Source organism: Nansenia antarctica (assembly GCF_963989245.1).
Source record: "Nansenia antarctica genome assembly, chromosome: 5".
NCBI lineage: Eukaryota > Metazoa > Chordata > Actinopteri > Argentiniformes > Microstomatidae > Nansenia > Nansenia antarctica.
In genome coordinates, this window is record NC_137690.1 from 68,459,084 (window position 1) to 68,472,086 (window position 13,003).

Here is a 13,003-nt window from a genome sequence, read left to right on the forward strand (position 1 = left end):
TCATTTTTTCCTGGCCCAAAGATTACCAATAAGCAGGGTTCGAGTTATGTGGGAGCCAATGGGAGCTGAGCTCCCATAGAGATGGTCTGAGACTCTCTGAGCTCCCATGAAGGCAGTAAAATCAAAAATCTGTGGGGGTCGCTAATAATACATTACCACAACTATTATTTGATCAAAATGTCAATGTAATGAATATTATTTAATTTATATTATAAATATTGTAAAATAAACACGTTTTCCAAAAGAGTTACGCGCACCATTAATCTCCTGTGAATGACAGTAGGCCTTTGACTGCCTGCACTTCACCACCAAGACACCATGGGGCGCAGTAGAATATTGTGCAACAGCAAATGGTTGATTAATCAGCTGTGCGGTAAACCGTTGGAACACACAGTGCACAGCTGATTAATCAATTAAACCAATAGAGTGAGACAGGATATGTTCATATACCAGTTGCCTTTCAGGAAGTAGTGAGATCGTGCACCTAGCCTATTATTGAGAAGCAAACATTCATTCATTAGCTATACAGGAGTATATACATACAGTAGCTACCATGCCGCTCAAAAAAAGGCCATTTTTTGACCCTCTCCCGTTCATCCAATCTTGGATAAAGAAAGGACATCGGACGTCAGCATCATGGGTTCCAGGACCACCGTGTACATGTATTTTTCGCTCCTTCTGTATAGCAAAAATAACACAATTATTGGCCGAGATACATGTGTGACTATCGCTTTTATAGCTGTTGTTTCATGTGGGGCTGTTGATGTGGTGAAATGAGTAGCCTGCAGCTGTAGCGTCAGGATATGTTGGTATTTGAGGAGGAGGATGACGATGAGGATGATGTTTCGGTACAGGTACCGTTTTTAAAGTATCGATTTGTCACCGGTATCGAATAAAACCCAAACTGTACCCAACCCTAACTATATGTTTACATGCCAACTAATTAGCTAATTCATTTCTGTCATTTAGAGCTGAGGGGTGCAACAGAGAGACGGACAACAGGACAGTAACAGAGAGACAACGGGAGAGGAGAGCAATAGAGACAGAACTGAATGCACTGAAACTTTTTTTTTTATTCTTTGCATTATTAACACTGTTGTGTTATTGTGTTATTAAAGTGTTTAAGTGTTTTATGGTAAAGCATTATGAGTGGTGTGTGTGCAGAGTGCTCGTGAGTTGTATATTTTGGGGAGGGGGGAGGCTTGTGTATGGGGGCGGGGGGTCCTCACACAAAGGAGTAGCCTAGGGCCACTGACCATCTTAATCCGCTACTGCCTATAGCTAATTAAAACGTGTAAGTCCCATCGCTGTGTGGGCATGATTCGCGCGTGCATGAGAACATTTCGCACTGTTATTTTGGAGACCCCCACAGAGATCAGCTTATAACTCGAACCCTGCCAATAAGCATCCATCTGATAATACTGTAAACATTAAATACATTAAGTCAAACCATTTGCACTAATTACAAGAAAACTGTGCTACCCGGCAAACCAGCAGCACATCGGCCTCCTGCCAAAGAAGTCCCACCAAATAACACTGAGGCCGTAGCTTACATTACAGTATGTGCTTGCCTAATGGTCTGAGTGTAGTTGTGTCTTAATTGGCCAGACCTGAGTCTAATTGGGTGTCTCCACTGTGGAGGATGTAAGCAATTTACCATGAGAGGAAGGGGGTTGTGGAGAGGGGGTTATGGAGGCTTCACCTCGTGCCCGGAAACCCTGTACCAGTGGTAAATGTCTCCACAACCCCCGCCCTCGAATGGTAAATTGCTTTTCTACAAAAGCTACCACATAATATAAAAAATACACAGTTGTAACATTAATTGGGTGTCTCCACTGTGGAGGATGTACAAGCAATTTACCATGAGAGGAAGGGGGTTGTGGAGAGGGGGTTATGGAGGCTTCGCCCCGTGCCGGAAACCCTGTACCAGTGGTAAATGTCTCCACAACCCCCGCCCTCGAATGGTAAATTGCTTTTCTACAAAAGCTACCACATAATATAAAAAATACACAGTTGTAACATTAAATTCATTTATTTACAATCATTAATCGTTTCAGAATACATATATCCTTCCGCCACAGAATATAGTCCCATAAACAAGATCAACGATTGCACTGTAGGCTAGGCCACATTCACTTGGGAGTTAGCACAGGTGTTCTTAATCAGATTGATTGGGAGGTGCATTGATACTGGAAATGCGGTTGAACTGAAGGGAGTTGGGGGTATTTACCACTGTTGCTAGCCAATCAGAATCCAGTATCCAAACATGCTGTTGTAGAATGAGCTTTCTGGAGGTTTGTTTGCTTTGCTTCTCCAATTTGTACAGAAATAGATATGTATAGATTTTTCTTCAGTTGGTCTGTAGGTTCCAACTCATTCAGTTTTTATTAATCTATCAGTGTATTACAGTCAAGCTGTAAAACTGCTAAAAGACGGCCCATGAGCAAATTCACCCAGTGTCATCCAGTACTGGTCCCCCACATTTAGACAGGAAGTGGCCCGGTAACTACAGGAAGGTATCAGGGCCAGACAGTACTCAAGTTGTAAAAGAAAATCAGGGGGGATGGTGGATTTGATCATATGGGGACAATTTTAGCATCCCCACAGCATCAGTGACTTCAGTGTCAGTGACTTGGTAAAAATGGCATTGCATGTGTGCGTGCCCCCTCGCCCACAATATTTTACTCAATATGCGCAAAACTAAATGTTGAAATACCACGTTCATTGATCAAATGACATAAGGGATGGAAAGGGGGATGGCAGTTTTAGAAACGGGATGATTTTGACCGTTTTTATTTCAGGTCATCCCCCCTCAACTCGAGTGCTGGGGCCAGATATCTGGTGACCCATGAGCAAAAAGGCCTTGGACACTTGGAGGGAGATTAAACTTTTGATCTCGTCCAGACAGTTATGCAAACATGATCATTTAATTATTCATTCATAAAGTGTGCGTGTTGTGGCTTGTTAAAAAGTTTTGGCACAACAGCTAGGGGCAGTATTAAAAGAACATGAATTGATTGATGTTGTGACCTAAGGCATTAGGGTACACTGTCCACAAACTATAGTGTCCTACGACTTTTAAGCTGTCTACAAATGTGCTCTCGTGGCCTCATTTAAAATAGCCTTTCAAAACCATATATATATATATATATATATACCATATATACATATATTTTCACAGCTTCATAGGTCTGTAAAATGCATAGCGTGTAATTCTGTGTGATGCTCACCAGATGTCAGCACATCTTTAGAACTCACGTGTTTTCCACATTCCCACTCCTTGTTGGTTTTATCTTTTGACTGTAAATGGAAAATAGATGAGAAAAAAAATCTATGTATCATATGGGAAATATCTTTAAACAACTCAACCGTGTACTTCACGGTTATCAAGGATGTCTTACACCCACATTGAGAATGTTCTAGATCCTCAGTGACAGGAAGCTTGTTCACTCTATCAAAGAGTGTTTTTCAGTAAAGTCAAGGGGAAAATAGTAGAATTGAGGCTGAAAACAGACTGAAAACAGCCTCAATTCTACTATTTCCCCCTTCTGATCTTCAATAACTCTGCTATGAAAATGTTCATAAATTTAAGGGGAAATAACAAAGAATCAAGAAACAAATCACATCAAGGTACCTGGTGTCGTGTTAGACAATGTTCCTGTCATATAGTGTTCCTGATCAGAAAGTGTGTTTTTAAAGCAGTTTCATGATGACTAATTATGGGTAGGCCTATTGATGACATTGTATCATGAATACTAATGCTCTATTACTCAACTTTTGCCATTATGATTAATTACTATTTCAGATGATTGTCAATCATGTTATACCCTTAGGTCATCACATAAAATAAAAAAATAAAAAATATATATATATTATAACATTGATGTTGATATACCCATGCATTTTAGATGTTGATTCATTTTGATGTTAAATTGACAAATTGCGAAAACAATTCAACAATGAATGAGCTGAATTAAATAAATCGTGTTCAAAATTAATGTTCTTAAAAATGCATTAAAAAAACACTTGGAATGCAATGGTGACATGTACGAAAACCATCATCAATGAAGTTGTGTCTTGAAACCACAATGAATAGAGCAATCGTGATCTTAGAATTATAAGGTTCTATCTCCGTTTAGGGTAGTTCAGAGATATTGAGCGTCAAAGTTTTTACATTCCATTATGTTTTGTGAGATGGAACCTTTGTATTTTATGAATTACTAACTCAAAAATTTCAACATTTAAAAAATAACACCACACAGGCATTAATAAACACCTAATGGATCAGATTATGTAAAAAACTCAATTTTGACAAAAATGGAGATAGAACCTTATAATTCTAATGTCACGCAGTATCTGACAAGGGAACACGCACTGAGGAGGAGGTGCGACTGCGAAACTATCTGAAGCTGCGGTCCCCACTCCTTTGCTGCCCCCTATTCTCACATCATTGTGTGGCTTGACAACTACATGGATGTGAGGAGGAAAGGTGTGGGGGCATGCTAGTTGATATTTTTATGAATTAAATATATATATATATTTAATATATTTAGTATATAAGAGAATCTCTTTCATCATGGGTACATGGAATATTGTCCTATACATAGCAGTCACCGCCTGCTTATCGAAGGGTAAGTCTTTAGTTTTCATGTATGTCTGTCTTATTGTATGTTGATTGAGTACGTAAATTGCCTGTAGCTTTTCGACATGTCAAATCCATACAGCTAATACTCTACAGTTTGACATACAATGTAGACATGATATTCCATATTTCCATGTTGTTGTTGTTTTGTTTTTTTTAAACCGTTTGTGTATAATTCTAGGGTATCCACGCACTCTCCCCAGAGTGAGACACGCTTCATGATGTTGTAATAATACATTTGATCAAAAGAGTATGATCCTTCATACCTTAAATCGTTCAGTGATGTATTTCTCTGACATTATCTTACCCAAAGTCGGATTTCGTAATCTCATCCATCCTATAATAAGCACTGTTGACAGACACCGCTGTCTGGCAGCAACTTTCTGCTTAGAGGATTCGACATGTGGTGGTGGTGGTCGACTTCAAAGTTGTTTCCGCGGGGCACAAACAGCTCAACTAGAATGACACGAGCTGAATTAAATGTAAATTTGCTTTGATAATCAAAGCTTGTTTTTGTGAGAAATCTCCGAAAAGGAACAATAGTAATATTTGCGTTGATGAAAAACTATGAAAAACGTATAGGCTACTAGAATATGAAAATGAGATGTTGCCATACAAGGCAAATTTGAAATCTACCTTACATCTGTATTGTTTCAGATTGTTTAGCACTTTTTGAGGGTATTCCACAAATTGAGTCACCCTAATGTTGGCCATCCTTAACGCCAATAACTTTTGAACAGATTCTGACAGAGACAGACATGCGGGTTTGATCAGTGATTTGCTTAGAGGATTATCTCCACAATGAACATACGTATATACTGTAGCCTATATGCATCTTTTTGTATTGGACACCCTTCCTATTCATGCATCAACAGGCTTAGACAGTTTATAAATAGATACAACATGCGTGTTTGGATCACCAACTTCAGTTTTCAGATGGCTGTAAAATGCACAAAGGTAATGATTGCACTGTATTTACAACCGTTTACATTTAAGAGCAGTTACCTCAGAGCTGTTGCATTCCGTGGCAGGTTCTTTCCTCTGAAGCATACTCCCTATTACATCTGCATAAAAGCAATTTGAGAAACAAATAAAGCAGACAACCTCCCTAATTATAATATAACTCTGCATCATAACATTTATCTCTACATATTTTGTTCTCCATTGGGATTGATATAGCGCCCTCATGTCTCACTTTCATCGTCACAGTGTCATCTTTCCCACAGAGCGCTCCATTGTTTCAGTTATTTACTGTATATAAACAATGATGGACGGTGTGTATTGTAAGATCAAATCAAAAGTATGTTTATTATACTGTATACACAGGATACAGCAGTAAACAGTACAATAACAATGATTTTAAGAGCAACAGAGCAATACAAGTATAGGAATAAAATATATATATTAAATATAGAGTGATAACAATACAATACACAATATACAATCAGTAGTACTAATAATGAGACAGTAAGTGTAGCCTTGGGTGAAATGTTTGGCATGTACCTGTTGTTTTTTAAAAGCTGTCTGCAATTGCCATGACTCCCCCCTTCCTGTCTGTGTGTTATCTGTGTCAGACACTAGTTTTTTCAAAATTGACAGAACACGACTCTTATATCAGTGCGTTATATTAGCTGTATTGGCACTGGTAATGTAATGTTGGGGCTTAGTGGACTAGTGTAACTATGTGGTAGCTATCTCACTTCACCGACCAAGGGCTTGTTGCTCACCCAAATCGTTGCTCATCCAATCATGTCAGCCACTGTCATCATATTTATAAATAAGCCCTAGTTTTGAATTGTTTTTGCTTTTCTAAAGAGGTCGTCTCGCAAGATAGAGTAGCGACGGTCGGATGAGAAAAGCTTGAAATCCTAAGCAAACCACAATGTACCAGGACCAACATTGCGCCAGCACTCTTCAGCAGGTGTCAGAGCTGTCCAATGCGTTTTCAGTAGGACGGAGGATGGAGGTTTCCGGAGAAGACGTGAGGAGTCGTAATCCTAACATTTGAGAAAAGGCTAATGTATCTTCTCTCAGTCCATCACTGTTTGCTGAAGCAAATTAGTTTTAATTAAAGAGAGAAATGGGTAGCGAGGGAGATGGAGGGAGATGGAGGGAGAGGGAGATGGAGGGAGAGAGAGGGAGAGAGAGGGAGATGGAGGGAGTTGGAGGGAGAGAGAGGGAGATGGAGGGAGATGGAGAGAGAGAGAGAGGGAGATGGAGGGAGAGAGAGGGAGGGGAAAATGTCTGTGTTGGACAGCCTCTATCCATCTTACAGACATTAGGGCTCTAGTTAAATATGATCAACAGATACAGCCATCGCTTGGTCGTTTGCTCCCATGGGAATGGCAAGACCTCAGAAAGCTTCTTTGTATTTTTTCGATATCAGTAATGTACCCTGATGAACTACAGTCAGATACCTTTTTGCACAATAAAAACGTGATGTCATCTCGTCTGTGGTCAGACTGAAATTGGATTAGGCAGGGGGCCACCGGGCCGTGATCCAAGGGGAATTCGATTCCAGAGACAAAGACAGACAAGCTTTTAACTAATCTCTCATCTATGAGGCTCCTTGTTTGAGGGGAGAGTAACTGATGAGAGACACAGCAAAGCGTACCCAAGTCAGCAGAGAAATGATGGCCCGGATCTGGCCCACGTCTGTTTTCTACCGGTGTCCAGATGTGGCCCCAGATACAACGTTTCAGAAGTGGCCCAGCTCTGGCTGACTTTCCTGAGCCTTATCTTTGCTGTGAAAAAAAGGCCAGACTTTGGCTAGTGTGGCCCAGGTCCCAACCACAATCATACCAAAGCCCAGTAGCTACAGGATTGTAGGGGCGCTTAGGTGGCATAGCGGGTTAAGCGTTGACCATGTAACCGCAGGGTCCCCGGTTCGATTCCGGCCGGGGACATATCCTGCATGTCATCCCTCCTCTCTCTCTCACCCATCCTTCCTGTCTAAATCTCTACTGTATCTGTCAATAAAATGAAAAATATGAGTGGGACTCAGAAAAAATAACTTAAAAAGGATTGTATCAGGGCCACATTCCTCATACCAGAACTGGCCCACAGTAAATTGACAACTCTCAGCCAGGGCTGATTCCCCACATTTGGACCAGGTCTGGCCAATGCGTTCCCGACACTCAGCCATGTACCACCACAAGCCCAGATCTAGCCCACACTTGTCTGACTGGATACAGTAGAAACAATCGCACACAGTCAGTGGACTAGTCTTGATCTTTCTCATGCCTCCAAGTCAAATCAATGGAGGAAAGTGCTTTCCCATAGGTGTTTTCGGGTTAATGGACCGTGGGCTATTAGTAAAGTATGTAAATAGCTGTATAGCCAAAAATGCCCCATTAATAACGAACAGGCTAAGATGTTAGAGAATTAGTTCAAAGGGCGAAAAGGGTTTATTTGAGTACCGAATACACTGTGTTACTATTGTCCATTGCCTGGAGGCATCGAACTGTTCGAGTTGTACAGTACAAATGATTGATTGTACTACTAAACTCTGATATCTCCACAAAGGAACAGTCTCTTTCAGTGTGCAGGCTTACAAGTGCATAGAAGTGAAAATGAGCAAGGTCGAGAAATTAGCAAATCCCAATTCTCATGTTGTTGTTTTTTCTGGTTTGCATAATTAAGCAATATCACACAAGAGGGATTGTGTTATACTGAATATCAGTATATTCAGTATAACCGCACGACCTCGAGACCAACAAAAAATTGTTCTGCAACTGGACTGTTGTCTAGTAACCTGAACACAAACATCTGCAGGCTAGCTAATTTGTATTAACGGTCATTTCGGAGTGATGCATAATAGTTAAAAGTCCCAGTGCTGTTATACTGTATATCAGCACTCATGGAATGCCTCTTGTCCAATCAAATTACTTGGTCGGAACTAACTGTTGTATAATGTAACGTCAAAGCTTAGTGGGTGTGACTACGGGGTAGCTATCTCACTTCACTGGCTTCTGGCACATTGCTCACTAAAATAGGTGCCCGAAGTTTAGTGTCAGCCACTGTCATATTTAGGAATAACCCTACTTCTTAAATGTTTTTGCTTTTTTAATGGGAGGTCGTCACGCAAGATAGAGTAGTGCATTTTGTATGCACAATTTAATATGCATACAAATTGTACACAATGCTGCATTGAACCAAAAAATATTGTATTGTCTGTCTTGTCTTCTGTAAATGTGAGTGGATCTCCCCACCATGCAAACCTTGGTTGTGATGCTAAAAAAAAAAGAATCTTGTATCATTTAGTACATCTCACTGTGCTTGTACAACTACTTATTTGGAAAACATGTTACAGGTTTGACTGATAAAAGGGACATCACATCACACATCTGTGCAGCATCAACAATCCTCAAGTTAGATTCGTCCCATTTCAAAGTAGACGTTTACATTTGATAATGATCTTATTTTCTTTCCCCTGCAGTGTCCCTTCAAGGGGCCCCACAGCGGAGGCTGTACAAGGACCTGATGGCCAACTACAACCCTCTGGAGAGACCTGTGTTCAACGACTCTCACTCCCTCACAGTCAACTTCAGCTTCAGCCTGATGCAGATTATGGACGTGGTGAGTTGCTCTCCGAATGCTACGCAGTGCCAGTCCACCAGATCTGTGTCACAGTCTGGTGGACTGGCACTGCGTAGAAACAATCTATATACTATAATAACAATACTATAGAAACAATCGCAAACAGTGGACAGTCAGTGGACTAGTCTTGATCTTTCTCATGCCTCCAAGCCAAATCAATGGAGGAAAGTGCTTTCCCCATAGGTGTTTCGGGTTAATGGACCGTGGGCTATTAGTAAAGTATGTAAATAGCTGATGCAGATTATGGACGTGGTGAGTTGCTCTCCAATGCTACGCAGTGCCAGTCCACCAGACCTGGGTCAGGGGATGTTGGCAGTTCCAACCATTGTATAGAATTATTAACAGGTGGCACAAATACCGTTTTCTCCCACAGTCTATTTCCAACCTTCAAGCCCAATTTTGCCCTGTAACAATGCCAGCCTTACTGTAAGGGCAAGGCCTGGTACATTCTATTAAGCAACGCAGCAGTAGTCGATCTAAAACATTTATATCAATAATATTCTTCACAACATGGTCGGGTTTTCCCCCGAAAAGAGAGTTTGAATACCCTCCTGTTTCTAAGGATCAGTTGATATTGTATTGTAACTAGTGGGCTTGCTCCAGCACACTCCGACAACCTCTTCCTCATACTTCTACTTCTTATTATTGATCTTGAGCAGACGTAATAATAACCCTTCAATAACAAGATCTCCCAAATCAACAGCTCACTGACTGCCTCCGTCACCAACTCCTCCACCCCCGGCCTCCCCCCGCTGTCATCTTCCCCCCCAGCCGACTACACCTCCCCCCACTTCTTTCCCCCACTACTTTCTCCCCCGTTGACTCCTCCCTCATCACTGACATCATGACCGCCTCCAAAACAACCACCTGCTCCCTCAGCCCCCTCCCTACCACCCTGACCAAGGCCTGCCTCCCTGCCCTCATCCCCCACCTCACTGCCCTCTTCAGTCAGTCACTATCCCAAGGCCACGTTCCCTCAGTCTACAAACTCGCCGCGGTCACCCCCATTCTCAAAAAGCCCACTCTTGACCCAGCCAACCTCACCAACTTCCGCCCCAACCTACCTCATACTTCCATCTCCGAAATATCGCCAAAATCAGACACTGCCTCTCCCCTCCCGCTGCTGAATCCCCCCCATCCACGCCTTCATCTCCTCCCGCCTTGACTACTGCAATTCCCTACTCACCGGCATCCCCTCCCGCTCCCTCCATAGACTCCAGATGGTTCAGAACTCCGCCCGCCCGCCTGCTCTCAAACACCCGGTCCCCCGACCACATCACTCCTGTCCTCCACTCTCTCCACTGGCTCCCAGAACGCATCAACTTCAAACTACTCCTCCTCACCTACAAAGCCCTCCATAGCCCCCCCCTTACCTGACTGACCTCCTTCTCCCCCATCGCCCTTCCCATACCCTCCGATCCCCATCCACTGTTCCCCTCACTGTTCCACCTTCGAAACTCAAAGGCTTTGGAGACCGTGCTTTCTCACAAGCTGCACCCCGACTCTGGAACTCTCTCCCCCAGCCACTCAGAGACTCACCCTCACGCTCCACTTTTAAATCCTGACTAATCCGGACAAAAGCTACCTGTTCTCCCAAGCATACAGCCTTCCCTACCCTTAACCATCTCCCCTAACCTTGCCAGCCTCCCCCCCCTTTTTTTCCATCCCTTGGAAATTGCTGTTTCCTGCACCTGTTCGTTAATACTGTTGTTTCCATGTTTTTGTGTACCCATACTGTCAGTGTCTTTGAGTCCCTGAAAAGCGCTTTATAAATATAATGAATGATTATTAGTAGTATTATTATTACTTATTAGTAGGCTTGCTTCAACATTTGCCTGAAATCCCATTAATTCATATGAAACGCTCAGGATAATTTTAGGCCTGGCACTTCGATTCAACTTTAAGATGTGTTGATTGACTCCACTTAAAGAACTTGCATTGTGGTAGAATTTCTACTGCAATTTCAACAAAAGCCAAACCGGTTGCGGAGCAACTGAACACAGCTTGGTGCCTGCTATTTATACAATTCCATTCTTCTGGCATTTTCCACTATTAGACATATGCCCATACATGGCTATATGGTTACATTCTTACATGCCCATACATGGCTTCATTCTTTTTAGTTATGTCCTTTATATAGTTAAATAGTAAATGGACTGCGCTTATAGTGTATATAGCACCTTATTCCAAAGCGCTTTACAATGGCCTCTCATTCACCCATTCACACACCAATGGCGACAAGCTACCATGCAAGACGCCGGCTCGCTCATTGGGAACAATTTGGGGTTCAGTGTCTTGCCCAAGGACACCTCAACACGTGGACAACTGGGGATTTAACCGCCGACCTTGCGATCATTAGACCTTGTAATCTGTGAAGCACATTGTGTCATATTTTGGGTGAGAAATGTGCTATACAAATCAAGTTTGATTACACGCCTGCTCTACCTCCTGAGCCACAGCCGCCCACATACCATAGTTTACCACTGTACCTTAAATGGTTACGTCTATGATTACTTACTTTGTTTGCTATGCACCAAGTTTTCTTCGCACACAGTGGAAATTCACCATAGCATTCAGATGTTTGATACTAATTCATCTTAATTAACATTGGTTTCAATGAAGAGCATACTGTACTGTTGCTATGGCCTCATCTTTCAAAATAAACTGTATCCACTGCCATATTTAGTTATGTTCTCTCTGTATCTCTGCATCACAGGATGAGAAGAACCAGGTTTTAACAACCAACATATGGCTACAGCTGGTAAGACATTTATTGCCTGTTTTTATATGAGCTACTGTATTAGGAACTAGAAGCTGGACAGATGAGGTGCTGGATGTTTTATAACACAATGTCCATTCTACCCTCCTGCTTCAGCAATACGTTAGCAATACATTATTGTCTTGTCTGTCTAAATCACTTTTAAGAGACAACAGGCCCCTAACAGATGGATTTGACCTCCATGCACTGCAGCATACCTCAGACCGCAATTATTGACTATCCTCATCCTCTTTGAGCCCATCGATTGGTGGTTTAGGGAGAGAAAAAAACGTTCAGAAAATGAAATCATATGAACACATTTCCAATTTGATAAAATGACAGTACAAGATGGCCTAGCCCTAGGTGGTCTGATTCTGGTAAAAATGATGCCTCTTGCCAGATGATGTGTTCTTTGCTACTCTTGTTTATTACTGAAAGAGACAGATCTTTATCTGATCGTTCCTTCTTGTAAGATACAGTTATATTTATTTTTGCCAGAGGGATCTGGGATGTCTTTAGTCCTTTAAGGTGAACTCTGGGATTCCAACAACAACAAAGCAGGTTGTGCCTGGAGAAATGTTACCCCTCTTACATTTTTAAAAGGGATAATGGATGCAAGGAGTGACCATTTATGAGATCGAAATTATTTTTAACCGATCGATGACATTGTTTACAAACAATGGGGTAAGACAATTAAACTAATCTCATGAGATTTTACTTTTATTACAGTTATATTGAAGTTATATTCTTCAAGAATCAATTGCTACATATCATTCATTTAAAAGTGAAAAAAATGGATGTAGCAATCCCAGTTAACTTGTGTGTAAACAACCTTCCTTTTCCTGTTGTGATCGTCTTCCTCCAATAGAAAAAAGAGCTTGTTGCTTTGTGACGGCTCCTCGTTTCCTCATTTATGACCACACGTGTATGTTTCCCTGTCACAGCTGTTTACAGTAGTCTCCCTGGATGAAGGATAATCAACAACTTTAATGTAAAGTGCTTTG

The 13,003-nt window shown here is 41.7% G+C and overlaps 1 protein-coding gene across 1 annotated transcript in view; it reads left to right on the forward strand.

The window, feature by feature from the left end:
* Positions 1-4,576: 4,576 nt before the first annotated feature.
* LOC308157225 (neuronal acetylcholine receptor subunit alpha-7-like) overlaps positions 4,577-13,003 on the forward strand; it is a gene marked incomplete at both ends in the record, with an annotated part of 21,308 nt that continues 12,881 nt past the window's right edge. The window contains 3 exons of the mRNA XM_080530743.1: positions 4,577-4,631; positions 9,081-9,220; positions 11,958-12,002. Coding sequence (XP_080386869.1) covers positions 4,577-4,631; positions 9,081-9,220; positions 11,958-12,002 — 240 coding nt within the window. The remainder of the gene's footprint in view (positions 4,632-9,080; positions 9,221-11,957; positions 12,003-13,003) is intronic.